General features: G+C 43.2%; 1 protein-coding gene across 3 annotated transcripts in view; it reads left to right on the top strand.

The window, feature by feature from the left end:
- The window catches only part of LOC117951215 (storkhead-box protein 2-like), a 58,753-nt gene extending 40,722 nt beyond the window's left edge, over window positions 1-18,031 (top strand). For all 3 annotated transcript variants that reach the window (XM_034882833.1, XM_034882834.1, XM_034882835.1), the window contains exons 3-4: window positions 9,189-11,607; window positions 17,217-18,031. In XM_034882833.1, the coding sequence (XP_034738724.1) occupies window positions 9,189-11,607; window positions 17,217-17,421 (2,624 nt within the window). In that variant the 3' untranslated portion in view covers window positions 17,422-18,031. The remainder of the gene's footprint in view (window positions 1-9,188; window positions 11,608-17,216) is intronic.
- The last annotated feature ends 789 nt before the right edge of the window (window positions 18,032-18,820 follow it).

Here is an 18,820-nt window from a genome sequence, read left to right on the forward strand (position 1 = left end):
TTAGGGTTGGGTATTTTTTGCTAAAGCAGTACTTTTACTAAGGGGCCTCTGCCTTATCCGTGTCTGAACCGATACTTGTATACTTGTAAGAAAGAAGGAAAAAAAAGAAAGCGCAAAAATAGGTCATTGACCTTTAAAGGTCCCATGGCATGAAAATGTATGCTTTTTTTTTAAACATTAATACGCTTTCCCCCAGCCTGCCTATGGTCTCCCAGGGGCTAGAAATGGCCGAGCCCTCGGTATCTTGTCTTTTATTGTCTGTAAAGCGACCTTGAGTGCTCAGAAAGGCGCTGTTAAATAAAATGTATTACTATTATCATTATTATCTTGCTCTGCCTTTTGAGAAAATGAAAGCTCAGATGGGCCCTTCTTGAATCTTGCTCCTTATGAGGTCATAAAGGGCAAGGTTACCTCCCCTTTGCCCTCCAGAGAATTGGGCCCACCCACGAAAGAGAGACTTCATGGCTTTTAAACGAACAAAGTGGCAGTTGGTCAAAACCGCACCCCCAGCCTTCACCTCAATAGCTACAGGCTCAGAAATGGAAAGCTCATTTTAGGACTGGCACTAGTGGCTGTCTTTCTCAAAGGCTGAACTTTGGGAAAGAGACGTCAGATACAGTATTAGGGAACCACTAAGGTCTCTATAAAAGCATCCAAAGAGCAAGGCAGCCTCTAGCTAATAGTATGATAACGTTACCTGCTTCCAGGTGTATTGTTAACTAGCATAACATAACAGAGTGATGCTTCTAATGACCGCCTCCGTTGACCGAGTACCAGAGCAGCACAGGCATTTAAGTGCCACCGAAATGAGTCAGAGAAATCTGCGTTTCTGCTTGATACCGGCCGTTAACTTGTTTTGGTATCCAACGCTGCTGCAGTCTGAGAAACTAATGTCATGGAATTAACAATTTATAACAGATGCTTTTATGGTTAGATTTGGCTCTTTAAGGGAGCTCTCAAAGAAATCAAGGAGAAAAAGAGAGAAGAGGTCAATTCCGCCCCTGAAGCAAAGGAGCTGGGGTTACTTTATGACCAGAAGCAAATTTGTCTTCCCCTGTGCCACATGGAAATGAAGAGGAAGCAGATTTTGGTCTGACTGTGCCATGAGCATGTGATGAAGCATGAATGAAGCAGCTGATGCCAACCAATTCAGTTCTCCATTTTTATCCTGATGATTTTGTTGGCGATGCAAATGAATGAATGATGCATTTTGAGCATTTATATTTGTTTAGAGTGACATAGTGCTGGACGATAGGACCAAAAACTTATATTACAGTATTTTTTTTATAAGACACGGGAGGTTTCACAGTATATCATTGTTTACCTTTTGCATGACTGGGCCTTTATTTAGGGTTGCAGAAGCAAAGTATATCGCTTGCGGTACATAGAATATAAAACTATGTATAAACTAATACTATCTTTGTTGGGAGTGGCTCATGCTCAGTAGCTAGTTGAGATCACATCAGCTAGATAACTCCTTCTCCAACTTTGGTCAGTACAAGGCAGGATTAGCTGGGAGACTTCTTCTAGACGATGGCACACTTGTGGAATACCTGCAGAACAGGGACATGGAAGTAGTTCTTTTTCAGTGTTATGCCTTTAAGAACGAGCTAGCATGCTAGCGCTAGTTGTGCTATGGTTAGCCACCTCATCTCGGCTAGTGACTTAGAGAGCCGTGCAGATTTTGAACAACTCACCCAGAAACTGAATGCAGAGGACAATCAGAAACTGTATCTCACTCAAAAAAACATGTATGTTTTTTTCCCCCAGTTAGTATGTGTGTGGTGGAAGCACCAGCGACACAAAACAACACCCCAAATCCAAGAAAAAGTGATTTCTTTTTTTTTCATAATATGGGCACTATAAGTGTAGTCCGGGTTTCCAGAAAGGGGAAAAGCAAGTGTAGGTTTCCTGAGAGGCAAACAGGTCCAGGAGTTCCGAGCAGGAGTGGTCCCGTCCGAGTACAGTTTGTGGTGAGGTCCAGTGGTAGAGATCAGGTCTGGTGGATGGCAGGAGTGAAGTGGCAGCAGTAGTCAAGTTCCAGTAGTAACTTAAGCACAAGTAAAAAAAAAACGGATCAGGACAGGCAAAAATGGAGAGAGCAAACAGGTAGCAGGTTTGGTCACGAGCAAGACTAACGTGGTCGTCTTGACTACAATCTAACACGGAGTGGAAGGTTGACCCGGTATATGAAGCAGAGGTGATTTTGGTAGATTAGCTGCAGCTGGAACTCCAACACAATAAGAGACAGACAGCAGCAACAGCCCTAACAGTCGGGATGTTACTAAATGACTTTTCTCGGATTTAATGGCTGTACTTTTTTATTATCTGAGCTAGCTTGACCAACATTTTAGACACAGATTATGTAATAATAATGGTCCAAAATGATGGTAAACTTAAATTGAAATACATAAGATTTTCTTGAAGGCCGACCCCTAAACCCCCTGACGAATACATACACCTAATGCTGCGTTCCAGACACAGTTTTTAGCCCGTAAGTTACGGCTTGTAGTCACAACTTGGTAGCGTTCCAGCCAAAGTCACCACAAACCCTTCTAGCTACCTTTGTCACACCCCTAAACGCCTTATACCGCTGCTCACTGAAGCACATAAATACACACCACTGTGTGTTGTGCAGTGAGGTGTGTTTATTTGTGTTTAAGAATGTCACTGTTGTGAAACAATCAGATAATAACGTTTTATTCTTCTTCTAATTGCGGCTTTGTTCTTGCTGATGCCGGTCTGTCTTTCAGCCTTATTTACTGCCTAGCTCGCTGGACCACTGCTCCGCTCTCTCTCTGGCTGTTGAGCCAAAAACTGGACATGACACAGTGGAAACACTACTTTTACTTCTCTGAGGTTTTAGACATTCCACCCCCTACTGAAACTGAAGGATGTGACCCTCAGTGGCTGTGGCTCAGCAGTGTGTGTGAATGAGAACTGGTGACCTGTCCAGTGTGTACCCTGCCTCTCACCCAGTGTGCATGGATGGTTGCGGGATGTAACCCTAATGTAACATTTTCCTAACATTGGTGAGTTAAGCTATATGGTTTTAGTTTCTTTTTATTTATTTACAGTGACTTCATTTTAAGTGGCAGCTAAATTCAGTCTTGACACAGTCAGAGCTTGCTGGTAGCTTTGCTTCTGAGCCTGCACCAACCCAGAGGAGGAGCTGTACGGTTGTCTTCTGTGTAAATGAAGATACATTTAGCCTTTCTTTGCAGCTGAAGATTGACCCTGTCAGACATAGCAAGTTGGACAGAAGAGGCAGAAACCTGTGGTGTGTACCAATGGCAAATAACTAACTACTTATAATCAACGCATTACAATTCAGAGACAGTAACATTGTAATATAACTAATTACTCTCAAATGACAGTAAGTAGTAATCTATACTTTATTACATTTTAGAAGTAACTTTCCCAACACTAAATAGGACAACTTAGACATGAAATGGGAGAGAGAAGGGGGATGACATGCAGCAAAGGGCCGCATGTTGTAGTCAAACCCGCGGCCGCTGCGTCGACGAGTAAATCTCTATAAATGGGAGCCCGCTCTTCCAGGTGAGCCAACCAGGTGCCCTAGACTTTGATCTTTGATTATTTTCCCTGATAATTAAGTAGACTGACCCAACTAAAGTTGAAGAAGTAGTAACCCTCTGTTACTGGAAACCACTGGATTAAAGACAAGAGACAAATTGTGTTAATTTGGGAGCTTATGAGGTCTCGGTAAGTGTATTTTGAAGTTAAAACCGAGCCGGGCTAGCTGTTTCTCCTGCTTCTAGTCTTTATGCAAAGCTAGACTAATCATGGCCTGAGAGCTCTGTACTGAACAAAGAGCCAGGAGACGGAGATCCATCTAAACTATCCCTCTTACCAAGAAAATTAGGCTGATCCGTTAGAGTATTGACTGGCTGATATAACTTCCAAATCTGCTATGGGAACACTGGAAAGGAGAGGAATGTAGGAGGATGGGTCAAGAAAAGTTAACTTTTTATTTCTTTTCTTTTTTTTTTAAGCAAAATAAATCCCCATTTCTGTTTCTGAGTGCTTAAGTGATGTTTTTAAATCTAGTTTGGTCTGACCAAAACCTAAAGATATTCAGTTTCAGAATGATACAAAACAGAAGAAAGCAGCATATCCTTACATCAGAGAAGGCTTAGAATAACTTAATCAGTAAATTAATCATCAAAATCTGTAATCGAACACATCGCTAATTCATTTGTCAATCAACTGATTGATTGATTAATTAAATGTCTGATTCCAGTTATAATTTTTCAGCTATAATTCGTCTCAGTAAACATTTGATGTCAAGTTCCGTGGTTCATCTGTGTATTATATCTATCACATGGATTTCCCTCTTTAGAGAACTCATGTCATTAAAGCAACTGCACTTGTATGATGTAATGACACATCATACAAGTGCAGTTGCTTGTGTGTGGCAACACACACACACACACACACACACACACACACACACACACACACACAGGTGTCTGCCCAGCTGGTGTTCAGTCTATCAATGAGCTTTTAATGTGTCAATCTGTGGCTCATTCCTTTTTTCAGACTGATTTTGAAGGGTAATTCACCCAAATTGGACAATTTCATCAAAATCTATTAGTGTGTTTGCAGGCAGTTTGAAAAAACAATTTCTCAAACACCATATACACACCTTACCCCGGTTAAAATCTGAGTTCACATTACCCGGTTAAGAGAGGTAGAGTGGACACACTCCGTCTACGCACTGGGATTCATAGTTGCTATTATACTACACGGTGTTCCTTCTCTGGGGCTGTCACCGCTGTGTCTCGGCAAAAAAACAGCGATGGACCAAGCAGCCCCCGCTGCGACCCAGGCTAACGTTAATGTTAGTTAGCTAGCTAACGAAACTTGCCCATTCCACCCGACACTGGTTACGGATAATGTTCTAATGAGTCAAACCAGGGGTAGTCTCATCTGGCTGGAACACTGTGCTGTCCTACGCTGAGATAATGTGCAAATTAAACAATAAGTTGTTAAATTTTACAAATTTAGTGATCAGTCTGTGTAATTTTGACATTGGTCAACCGGAAGAAAAAGCATTGGCAGAGCACCACCTACTCTACCGGTGGTGGAGCTACTCCTGTCATTCTCCCCATTCTTCCCCACTTGTTGCAAACGGGGAGAACTGACATAACTCTGCTATTCACTTACCCGGGGTATCTTGTGTAAATGCACGGATTGTCACTGATGTGATCATTGTGACATTGAATAACGCCCACCTGCCCCTGAAATACGCTTGTTTGATATTGACAACAATTTGTGTTTAAGGAGCCTGTGACACTTTCTTAACACCGGTGCGGCGCTATGAGCAGCCTGAAGTCATGGTGAGGTTGCCAGGTTTGGTACTAGTGCTTGTACAGAAACTGGTCCGTATTTACAGAGGATCTTATCTCACCGCTAGAAGTCCTCCAAAATGGCACTTAAAGTTCCAGCTAAGAGTTTCCACACAGTTTCTGCAAAACACTTTTATTAAAGAACTCCTAAAATGAGAGGAAAGGCAGTGTTGCAATGGATGACATTCTGTTACATGAATGAACTCATGTCTACAGTGATAGTTGTTTCAATTTGTGACAGGCGTGTCATCATATTGGTAAGGTAAAAGAACGGACTGGAGCATGCTGATTGATTTGCAGCTTTCATATTGTGCAATCAGGTTAATCTTTTGACCCCACCGCATCTTTATTCGAGTCAAAAAATGAAAAGAATTTATAGTCCACCTCCAACAGATAAGCAATTCTCATTGTATTTGTCAATGTCCAAGTGCCACACCCCATGTACCACAGTCACATCAGAAAAAAAAGAACACAAATGCATCTTCAAATTACAAAGATAAAATGCAAAAAGTGCTGCTGTATATCAGGTTTACCTTTTTGAATGATAAACTCACATTACCGCCATCTGCTGGTATATAGGGTTAAGGTCAGAGTCTTGTGGCTAGTTCTTCCTTTTTCCTCTCATCTTGTACTCTTTTGCAAGTCACAAACTACTTTGTCATGCCAATGTCAACAGTCGGACTACCCTATAGATGTGCATTAGTTCTTAAAACAACTTTGTTTCCTTAGCTACCCTGTGAGAAACAAATCTGGCAGGTCTGGAGACAGACTGACGTAGTAACCGTCTACGTAGTGGAACTTGCGTCGGCAAATAAGGAACACAAGTGGTCAGCTGGAGTCGCATGATAGACAGGTGTGAATGGTGATGTCGCAGCTGTTGGATCACAAAAACGCATTTTTTAAAACAATTGCAAACAGGGTTAAAGAGAGAGAGGGCGCCTGCCTTATGGACTAAAGTGTAAACGTGATTTAAAGACGTTCTTTAATCATGAACCCGATTGTTGCTGTACTCTACTGGTTTATCATTAACAAGTGTATGAACTACACTGCAGACTGGATTCTCTACTGTGAAAAGCGGAGTGGCGGCTAATTCATATAAACGGGTGCAACGTAGGTTGAATGTGCATCGGCAAGTCCCTGTTGTATAAATCTGGTCTAGGAAATGTCTTTGCCCCAACTGCGCTGCATTTTGATCAACTATGATGATGTGTTCATGGGTCACAGCTCTCGCTCACGTCTTCATCTCCTTGCAGTTGTCATACTCATTAGGGGTGGTGAATCACCAGAGGCCTTACGATACGATATCATCACAATACTTATGTCACGATACAATATTATTGAGATTTTAAACCTATTGCAATATGTTTCTGCGATATGTTGCAATTTATCACCTTTGTTTACGACTTCAAATTTGTCCCAATTTCAAATTATGTCCTCAAAAGGAAAACTTTGTCAACTTTGTTATCTAAAAAGATTGATGACTTAAATTGTATTGCTGCAAAATGGGATTGTCAAGCAGACAAACTGACCAACACATATACAGTATATATATATTTATACACACACACACACACACACACACACACACACACACACACACACACACACACACACTGCCGGTCAAATGTTTGGGATCTCTTAGAAATTTCCATTGCACGCCATTATAGACAGTATACCAGCTGATATCAGTTGCATTGTTTTTTAACCAGTGGCAGCAGTTTTACATTACATTATGTGATTACATATATAAAAAAAGGGTTCTCCATTGTTTTCTTAGTTAGTTTTAAAAAATGATATCCGATTTTAAACATTATGTGCCGTTTGAACATTAGATGAATGGCTGTTGATAATGGGCAATGTAGATATTAAAGATAAACCCCCCAATCAGATCAGCTGGTATTCTATAATGGAGTGGAATGGAAATTTGTAACTGACCCCAAACTTTTGATCGGTAGTGTAGATCGATACTTGGCATCTAAGTATCATTAGAGTGTTGCCACGGGGGGGAAATCACGATAACATGCTGTATTGATTCCCCCCCCCACCCAGTACTCTGAACTTCCAGTAACTACGGTTTTCCTTTTGTGTGTTTTTTCTTTTCTTTTTTATGTGTTATTAGCTAAAACACTTGGTGTTTTTGAAACTTCAGCGTAAAGGATTTTAATGTTTATCCCACCTTTAGCAGTATCTGCTGCCACAGTTTATACACGCACCTCCTGTGTCCCACTTTGACCCATTGTAGTTGAGATAAGAGAGTATTAGCATCAGTAGCAACCAGCCTGGACCTGGAACGCTCACAAACTGTCTTTCACACTAATCTCAATCATTAATAGAAGACGGATGGTAGAAGTTTCCCCTTGATGCCAGTAGATTGAGTGCAGAGATTGATCAATGTAATATGATACATTTGAACGTGTTTTCCATGCAGTGTGAGTGTGTTGATGTCAAGATTATCCCGTCCTGAATCCAGGACAGAAGCTTTAAGTCACCGCGCACTTCTGTCCCCATATCCTTCCTTTTGCTCAGCCTTCTTATCAACAAGATAGAGAGGAAAGGGGATGGACAAACAAGTGTGTGTGTGTGTGTCTGTGTGTGTATGCGTCTGTCTGCTTGGAGTTGCGTCATTCTGGCTGGGCTGAAAGGCTGCTATGATGTAACTGGCAGTAATACCTCGAGACTGACAATTAATGGAGGGAAGAGAAAGGAAGAGCAGGAAAGAAGTATAGAGAAGAAGTAGAGAGTATGTAAAAGGAGAGAGGAAAAAATTGGGAGGAGGGTTGAGGCAGAGCGGCTGTCTGGGCATTTGTAACCTGAAATGAGTGCACACACTATAAAAGAAAGAGAAGGGCTGACCGTGGCGTCTCCCAAAAAATCCCCACCCACCACGGAAGTGGCTGGTGATCACAAATAATCCAAAAGAGAGTGTGTGTGTGTGTGTGTGTCTGTGTCTGTGGCCGTAACATCTCTCCTGTGGTGTTCATAAACTGCACTGGGGATACGGAACACAAAGCTCTAAGGGCCCAAACAGACCCAAAAAAGCAATCTGGTGATTTGCCGCGGGGTTGTGCGGCGGTGGGAGTGTCACTGAAAAGGCTCATTTGTGTGACGTCCTGTTGTGTTCTTTAACCCCCCGATGTTTCACGAGTAGAGTTCAGGTTTCACAGTTATTGTTTTCCATCGTTAAGATCTCGACGAGAAGTTCAAATCCTGCATACTCTCACACATCCACGAGCTCGTCAATCACTGCATAACATGGACCGGATTATTTTTTTCATGATAACTCGGCAAATCCGACACACACTTAGTTTAAAGCATACTGAGGCCTTTACATTATTAATTTCTGTGGATTTTGATTCAGTCATATTTAATTTTACAGTTTGAAACAAATATATTATAGGTCGGTGTTATTTGTAATTGTTTGTCACTGTTTGTAATTTCTTTTGTTTAAAAGAGGAAATTTTCTCACAAAAAAAAAAAATATATATATATATATATATGTGTGTGTGTGTGTGTGTGTGTGTGTGTATGTAACAGATCATATATTGTTATATATATATATATATTGTTGCTGAGGATAAACATAATAAAGTTGAACTTTATTCCATTGTGTGCTTTGGTTTCCAGATGCCCTGTTATTTATTACTGTAAATAAATGTTTTGATGACCTGTCCTCACTCAGTTTTACATTTACAATGAGGATAATATTAAACCTGCATTTCTGAAATCCCAAAACAATGAAATATTTCTTACATAGTTGTATCTTGCTTCTTTAAGAAGGGTCCGCTCTAACTGCTTCTTGTCTCTGGTTTTGGTCAGGTGTTCCCACACCAACGGAGGAGGTTCTGCACCACACGCTAGGCATGCTGGTGCGTGAGCGGAAGATCTACCCGACACCCGACGGATATTTTATTGTGACCCCTCAGACTTACTTCATCACTCCGAGCCTGATCCGAACCAGCTCCAAGTGGTACCACTTAGACGAGCGATCCGCCGACCGACACCAACAGCAGCAGCATCAGAACCAACAGCAGCATCAGCAGACGCAGTGCACCTCCCCTCTCTCTGGCACCATCACCCCGTCCACCTCTGGAGCCGTGCGAGATCGAACACACCCAAAGTCCAGCCAAAACCACAGTGCGGGGGGCGGAGGAGGGGATTCTTTTTACAACAACAGTTACCGTGGAGACGACCCTCCCAGCCACCACACCACCCTGCAGCGTCGATCTCCCAAGGACCACCGGGAGGCGTACTCGTCCCCGCACTCCCCGCAAACACCTCCTCAGCTAGCAGGAGGCAACACAGAAAAGAGTCGCAGCACCCTTGGGTTCCCCTTCAAGACGGATACGCTCACCAAGCACCGAAGCGGGGGAGGAGGAGGGGGAGGGGGAGGAGGAGGAGGGACAGGAGGGACAGGAGAGACAGAGAAACAAGCAGGTGGGGGAAGTGGTACAGGAAGTCGGAAATTTGGTTTAAAGCTGTTTCGTCTGAGCTTTAAGAAGGACAAGGCCAAGCAGCTGGCCACCTTCTCTGCACAGTTCCCCCCTGAGGAGTGGCCGCTCCGCGACGAGGAGGCACCCAGCCAGCTGCCACGCCAGGTAGAGATGGAGATCATCCGCAGAATCAACCCTGATCTCACTGTGGAGAACCTCGCCCGGCACACAGCGGTCATGAAGCGCCTCGAAGAGGAGCGTGCCCAGAGGAGCAAAGCGTCGTCGGCCAATCAGAGCTCCAGGAGTAGGAGAAGTGGGGGGAGACACAGGAAACCATCTCAGACCAAACTCAGCCGCTCACATAGCAAGACGAGGGCATCCCGCGGTGAGCCAAGCGACGGCTCACACCTGGAGCTTACCGACAGGGACTACAGAGCCTACTCGTCCTCACTGGCTCGATCACCAAGGGAACACGCCCTGGCCATGGAGCGGCAACGGGCCCGCCTCCACCTGGCACACAGCAACCCCAACATCCTCGACTCCTCCCACCTACCTGTCACGCCAGAGTGGGATGTGTCCGGAGAGCTTGCCAAGCGGCGCACCGAAATGCCTTTCCCCGAGCCAAGCCATGGCCCGTCAGCCCACCACTCCAAAGTCCACCGCTCGCACTCCCACACCCAGGAGAGGAAGTCTAGGAACGAACGCAGTGACAAGGCCAAGGAACGCTCCAGATCCATGGACAATTCTAAAGGACCACTTGGAGCTGGGTTGATTGGACCACCCGATTATTACGACGAGCGGAGCCGTTACTATACTGACGATGGCACCCTGCGAGCCAACCAGAGCTCTTCTCACTACTCTCGAGCCACCCCACCCTCAGCTAAACTGCCTGTGGATTCTCTGGGGTTGGATGGTGGCAGGAGTTTAGAGAAGAGTAAGAGCAGGGACAGCCTGCCAGCATACTCGCCCAAACCACTGCTCACCGCTGTCCCTCCTGATGATTACTTCCAATGTGCAGGTTCCTCCGAGCCTGCTCTTACAGCAGCAAACCCAATGGGAACTCTAGGCAAAAGTAGCCATGATGGATTAAAACTAGGCAGTGCTGACAGGCAAACAGACAGACAGACACCCCATCCTTTAGAAAATAAGGAGGACTTGTCAAAGGTGGGACCTAAGGGTGGCAGCCTGCCTCCAATACCCCTCTCCATTCCTGACCCACCACTTCCTAATGGACGCCCTCCCCACAGTGCCTCCTCTGGTCAGGAGAAACGTAAGGAGATCTTTAGTAAAGACACACTCTTCAAACCTCCTCCTAGCCTCCCTTTGCCCGGCTACAGCTCCCTGAGAAAACCCCAAGCCCTCGCCTCCTCTACTCTGTCCTCGTCCTGTGATGCACTTGATTCCCAGGAGGCCTTTGACGCTCCCAAACCTCTGGTGGCTACACCGCCTGCTCCCCCACAGGGGATTGAACCCTCTACCAGTGCTGCAGAGGCTTCCTTTGACTACTACAATGTCTCAGATGACGAGGAACTCGAGGAGGGGGGGACTAAAAGTCGAGGAGAGGACGAAAAGGCTGGAGGAGGGGTTGTTGGCATGGGAGGAGGTGGAGCAGGGACCATGCAGTGGCTGCTGGAGAGAGAGAAGGAAAGGGATCTACAGAGGAGGTTTGAAAGAACCCTCACCTTCCCTGGTGCTAAAGAGAACCTTCCAGAGCCCAGTCAGAACCAGCAGTCAGCCCACTCTGCTCGACTTGACAGTATGGACTCCAGCTCCGTCACTGTCGACAGTGGATTCAACTCACCGCGGTGAGAACATGTACACACTGCATACACACAGCACATACCCAAACCATTTCTGTTCCCAATAGAATATGCCACTCTCATTTCCCATGTATCAAATGCAATGGATTGTATTGTGTGGATGTTGGCTAAATGTTTCCGTTTATTTCTTTTTAGTTTTAAGGTAAGCTGATTATTTATTTTTTTGCCCCACTGGCACACGGGAATAGAAAAGACTGCACGTGACGTTTGCAAGAATAAATCATGTCCTACTTTGTGCAGTTGTAAAGTATTATCAGTAGTTTTTCAGCAGACAGAATTCTGCGTCAGTCCATCTGAAACAACATTGCCACAGCATTAAACACCGTTAGAATTCAACATCGTTTTATTTAATCTGAATCCAGTTTCAAATTCGTTCATTGAATCGAAATCCTTTTCAAAAATCCCCTATTAAATTGAGTTTTGCTTTCAACATTTGTCAATAACTTTTATTTTTATAAATACCTAAAACTGTTACGCTTTGTTACTTTTCATGAACCCAAAAGCAGCACTGGGGCAACGACAAGCAACAGTTCAAGTAGATTTGTTCGAAAGGTCAGAGAGATGGAGTTTGTTGAGCTTGGAGTGTCACTGTGGAGCCGGGCAGGCAGAGAGAGAGCGGGTCTGGCAGCTGGGAGACAGACTGAGGAGACACTGGACGAGGCAGGCAGACAGGGGTAACAGGCAGGTAATGGACCTGAGGCACAGGTAAACACAAGGTGAGGCAGGATCCAACCGACAAAGGCTAGACTGTAGTGCTGGGGTAGTTATACTGCTGGAGCTTAATGAGTGGAGGAGTTGGAGGTACACAGGTGGATTGGCGGCAGACACAAAACACACACACACACACACACACAGAAGCTGTGTTTGAAACCGTTCACTCACTATTTCCTATAAAATGTTTATTAAATGTTAGTGCTCTCAGTTAAATACGTTAACGCAAACCCATTTTAACGACGTACATTTTTTTATTGCGAGATGAACGTTCTTTTTGGCCTAGCAAACTTTGTGTTTTTTTTCTCATGCTGTTGCAACAACTAGTAACGTTAAAAAAGCTACTGGATCTAGCTAGACCGGAAACACAACAACAGGCACGCTACACACTTGTTTGGGCTTGAGAGCCGAAGAGTAGTAGCGTTACGTTTTGAGTGGATGGCGAGGGATGGGACGCCGAAAATGGACCCCAATAAGATTCTGAATGTAAAGTTTACTTTATAAAAGTTGCCCCCCCTGTAATTAAACACTACAGTAGGCTATATGCCAATGTTGTTTTCAATTTAAAAAAAACCTTTTCACAATGCAAGCCGATCCACTTTTCCTTTTTTATAAGAGCATTAAAATGAGAATAAATAGAATAGAATAGATGTGTGATCAATTGAGATGAATTGCGAGTTAACTAAGACATTATGTGATTTACTCTTGATTAAATATTTAAATCATTTGACTATAAATTGTGAACAAGCGACGTTTTCAAGTTGCGTCAGTAGATGTGCCGTTATGTGCGCTGGTTATTTGTGTGACAGAATCAGGCGCGCCAAGCAACATGTAAACAAATGGGGGGATAGTAAAAGGTTGTATACATGTTGCATGTTAAATTTTCACTGTTTAGAAACAAAAGCCCGTTCCATTTGTTCTTTTCAGTTCTCACGGGTCCTTCTACTTCCTCTCCTCCGGCAAAACACGGCCGTGTTGCATTGTGGTATACAGACACAAACCATGGAGAATTCAAACATCACAACAAAATGGCAAATACACTATACTGTACAGTGCACTGTTTACGTGATAAGTAACGGTTTGGAACACAGCTTGAGAGAGCGACAAACAGACCAACAAGAAACAGTAGGGCAGGGTAAGCAGCCGGAAACACAGGGAAAGAAGGAGGGACACGGATGGGTCATTCACTCATTCACTCACTATTCTCGATACGAGACACACTCAGTAGTCAACTCTACAGTGACCAGTAGAGGGAGCTTTCTGAACCTTGACATTATTGACAGTGTCAAATGTAGCATGCTAATGTTGCTGAGACGACAGGTCTGATAAGTATTTCAGGATCCAAAATGGAATACACTATCTCAACAGAGGACTATTTTCTTGTTAGGTCCATATTTGTGTGTGTTATTATGTGAATTTGAAGATGAACTGCTGCCTCCTCTGTAAGGTCTAGCCACTGAAAAGAAGTAGGCAGAGAAATCAACCAATTACATAAGCTGGTCAGTCTTGTTCCCTGAGCTCATTACTGTTCATGAACTCGCTCAATTGCGCTAGGTAAAGGATGCTGATAGCCAGATTCTCATTGGCCAGCTGTAAGCCAATCAGAGTCAAGCAGCTTAACTTGTTGAATGTTAACGAGAACTGGCACAAATCGAGCTAAGTCTTCCTGCAGGCTTCTTGTACCAAACTAGAATGGCTTAAAACAAGGTAACCAAGGCATTTTTTCCACAAAGAAATGTTTCCTGAGTCCATGGTAGAACTTCAGACATTACCAAAAAGTAATGAAATTCGTTTGGCAGGGAAACTTTAACAAACCATATCAGTAATATGATATTTGGTTTCTGAATTCCAAGTAGTTAACAAATTAAGTTATTTCAATATCATTGCCAGGGATTTGGCTGCAGCCGCTGACACCGTGGTAAAAAGCAGATTGGTTATTGCTGTTAGCCCTGAAATTCCATTTTAGTGTCTCTCTGTTTATAGAGTGATACCAACACAAAAAACACTAATAATAATCTTATAAATGCAAAAACGTAAAAAGGACATTAGATATATATTTTTTGGATTGACACATTTATGTTTAGAGAGCCATAGAATAAAGAATGCTTGTTTCTCTTTTGTGTCAAAAGGCTCTCAGCTTTGGTGCTGAATGTTAGTGAAGTCAGCCAAATTAGCCCATTGTTGAATCCCACACTGGTACAACCTCCAGTACTACTGTCCAGTGTGATCAGGAGGGGCGCTCCACAGTGGGCTAGGATTTTATAACGGAACTATGATCAGGACACACACCTGTTATTCCTCTAATTCTGTGGAAATCTGATATTATCATATGATAGTCTTACATGGGACTCATGTAGCTGTTACAGGAGTTGAATGTGGGGCGGCTTGTCTGTATCTGTGCGGAGGATTGAATAATATTAGTGCTGCTCATGATCATCATTAATTTTTTATTGAAATCACAATTATTTAAAGTGACTAAATGTAACTTTTGGACTTTTCTGAAACTGTGTAATTTTCCATCTGATGATCTTAAATGACTCGCAACAGCAAACAAGACTAACAGTGAAAAGAACGCTATTTTAATAAGGTTTTTATTAATGCCTGTGCCCGGGTCTGATTTTACCGCAAAGTCACAGAATTATTTGACGACAGGTAGACGGCGCTACAGTAACACATTCTGACGGGTCACAGATTTCTTTGGAACACCGCCCACCACTAAGCCAGTCCAGCCAGTTAGTATGGGATTTCTTTATATAGGCCTGATTGTATTTTAATGTTATTTTAGTTTATCTCATGGCTCACACTGGGGCAGCGGCATCACAGGAAAGATGGAAATTAAACAAAGAACATATGAAAGCTAAAAGTGAAGACAATGGGCGAAACCAAGTCAATCTCGCTCAGACTTTCAACAGATGGAGACACTTACAGAATTGTAAATTATTCAAAAGCAACCCCCAGAAAGTCCGTCTTGACTTTACTGCCACACAGTCCCGAGGCTTAAATCGTCCTTTTGTACAGCTCAGTCCAACCCAAACACACTGAAACAATCGGGCAGTATTTTCCTGCTGAGTTCACTGTCTTTGGAACAAACTTTTCATTGTTTCATTCTTTTCATTCAGCTGAGGAAATTACACCAGATCAAAAATCTTTAGCCCCTTTTAACCAATTATCCCACAGCCTGTCTACTATTCTCCTGCCTAAAGTTAGCCAGCATTACAGAATATAGAAATCAGCCTTTTGGAACCCTTCCATTCTGGCGTACTTTGGTAAGAAAGAGAAATAATATGTAGTAAAATAGCAATCACATTAAATCAAAGAAAATAATTTGAATCGGTGTGCATCCATTGTTCCATTAAAGTATAAGTAAGACAATAAAAAGAGAGGTGAGAATTTGGTTCTGTCAGAAGTGTAGGAGTTACTGTTGTAATCCAACTGGTCATTTAATGCTTAGAATTACAACTTTATCCTTGTAACATTTTGACTTTATTCTCCTTAAATCACGACTTTATTCTTTTAATCTCAGAGAACGGATATGTGGGATGTGTTTTGAATGGACATGAACAGAAATCTTGCTGAAATACATGAGGCCAGGTTTTTAAATGAATTCGAATGAACGCGAGCAGGTGCCACTAGCACATGTGTGCAGGGTTCAGACTACACAATGTTTTTGTTTGCTTTGATGGTCCCTGTGTCAGATTCGCAATTATAAAGCGAAACATTCTTGATGGGATTCGACCGATGATGCTGGTTGAATTTCTTTTTTAAAAGAACACACAATTGTGACCTTTCATCTGTTTCACAGTTCCTCCATGTTGTCTCGTACTCGTCTCGGACTCGCTGTAATTTGGACTCAGACTTGACTCGGCCATTGGACTCGCCAGATATTCTAATTGAACTTGACTGAGTCCAGCACTATATGATTTTGTTCTTAAGTAACTTCCTCCTTTAAAGCAAAACCATTGATTGCAATCGTTTACATTAAAAGTATTAGTTTATTTCCAAATCCATCTAGAACGGTTGTGATTGGTCGCCTAGTTTACACCTGGCTGCAGCTTTATCTCAATCATCAGGCAGCAATCATTTTCTTTTGAACACTTTGTAACCTACTATGAATTCTTCAGGAAAAGTAGTGCGTTACTTATAATACTACACTGGGAACATTTCCATTTAATATTTTAAGTAAATAACGTGGCATAATAGACCATTTCTTTCTACAATCTTGACTGTCTCTCATATGGACTCGGTCTTGACTTGGACTTGACTCTGCCTTAACTAGTTTTGATTTTGGACTCGACAAAGGTGGACTTCACCACAGCCCTGCACATGTCTACTTGTGTTGACTCAACAGAGATAACATTACATGTGAAAAGTTTATTTACAGGAAAATAAATATTTGAAAGCCATACAGAATGCCCCATATTCCTCTGTGAACAAAATTCTGGATGTCTGTCACACAGGGTATTCAGATCAATTCATGTGAAACTTTAACAACTTTATTTTATTTATCCCTAAAGGGTAATTCAATTTTGCAGATAACCAGTCACATAAAAGCAAACAGACAAGAATAAGCCATCAAAATCATTCAATCAAAGAGCAGCAGCAGCACACGTGGGTTGCAGCTAAATTAAATAAAGTAAGCGGTCTGTTTCCTCTTGTTTGTTCCAGCAGAAGTGGAAGTCTAACCACTCCACTTGGTGTGGAGTTCGTTAAATTGAAACTATTCCTACTACTTCACATTACTTCCACATTCAATTCAAACCTGCAATCTAGTGTAGCGTCAGCCTTTCTACATACAGCATTCACAACGCAGTTCACAAATTGCATTCTCTTGTTTGGTGTTAAGGTTCTATCGTTTCTCATCATGTGTCACCGTCTCTCCCCAGGACAAGAGAGAGCCTAGCGTCCAACACCTCTTCCATCGTGGAGAGTAACCGTCGACAGAACCTGGCGCTGAGTCCCGGGCATCTCGGCATCACTGCCGGCACGGGCCCCCCCTTCTCCTTTCGCGCCATCCCAGAACCTTCCGGCACCCAACAGGAGAAGCTCCAGAAGCCCAGCGCTTGCCTTGCGTCAATCACCAGCGTCTAGGGGCAGAACTAAGGGCTGGGCGAAGCGCCGAGAGAGCCGGTGGAGAGGGCCCCCCGAGGACTGTTACATCTTCAGACTGACTGAATCAGTGGAGCTGCCACAGGCCCACTGTGGAACTATAGCTATTAACACGCGCACACACACACACACGCACACACACACACTTGAACACATACATACAGAGAAATTTAGACCACCACAAAACTACTCTCTTTCTCTCTCTCACACACAGACATAATACACACCAGGCCACTGGGCAGACTCTGACCATGTCATTCTACAGCCTCTAGTTTACACACTGCTGTTGTGTTGTTTCACTTTCACGTGGGTTCTTGTGTGTGTGTGTGTGTGTGTGTGCGTGTGCGTGGGCTATGTTTGTATAATCTGTAATCTCAGGTCATGTTATTTCCACTCTCATTCCAGCTGCTCCAGATAAGCGCATCTCCCTCTAGTGGTGTCTCCTGGTATTAGACACTGAAGAGATGCAGCTCTGCTGACTACTGTTACTAATGGTACACACATTCTCACTGATCCAGCTACTCACTTGTCTCCGTTAGGCTCTTCTCTAATTTCACCATTGGCAGACACCGTGTAAGGTGCAGTGCCACAAGAAATGGCAACAAACACCCTTGACCGTCACTCCAAAGTGCATCAACAATGTGAAGGGGTTAGACAGTCAGATGAGTAACCTGGGCTGTTTTTACTCTAACACTCTGTAGAATGAAGCTGAGCAGTTCTTGTATCTGTTGGATGCCATGATGCCCATTTCAAGCTGCCTGAGCGCTGTGGTCTCCTCCACTGTTGTCAGATTATATCGACAGCCTGATGCGTAGCTCCGGGGATGAGATTTTTGATTACAGATCTTCCTCCGCTTTTTTACGTTGCCCCTCATGTCCAACTGGATGCAAGCTGCATCACGTTTCCGCTTTGTGGTGGCTGTTGCAAACAATCATCTGCCATTTCCAGCCAGTGTGCTAATGTCCACTGGACACATGCTCTCTTCTCCTCTCCACTCCACTATTGGAACAGGCTGTAAGGGATGAGATAAATATGAAAATACACAAAATTATAAGAAAACACTGCGTAGCTGTCAGGGCCACTGTAAATAGGGCGTTACAGCAGCACAGAGACAGACTGACATATTAGAATACACATAGAGAACTATTTAAAGAAAAAAAATATTAATATGACGCTGAAGTTGGCTTCTGATTCACAGCCTTTTTTTTGTTAGTTAAGGGAGTCATAACTTGGCATTGCTCAGCAACCTTTTTTTGCTCCTCTTACTGTTGTAAAAGCGAGTTAGTGATGTTAGGTAAAGCATTAAAGCTGTCTGAAGCACTTTGAGATGTGTGAAAGCTAAACCCTAAAAATACATTTTAAAAAATAGGGAGATTTTACA

This window comes from Etheostoma cragini, chromosome 10, assembly GCF_013103735.1.
Source record: "Etheostoma cragini isolate CJK2018 chromosome 10, CSU_Ecrag_1.0, whole genome shotgun sequence".
NCBI classification, from domain to species: Eukaryota; Metazoa; Chordata; class Actinopteri; order Perciformes; family Percidae; genus Etheostoma; species Etheostoma cragini.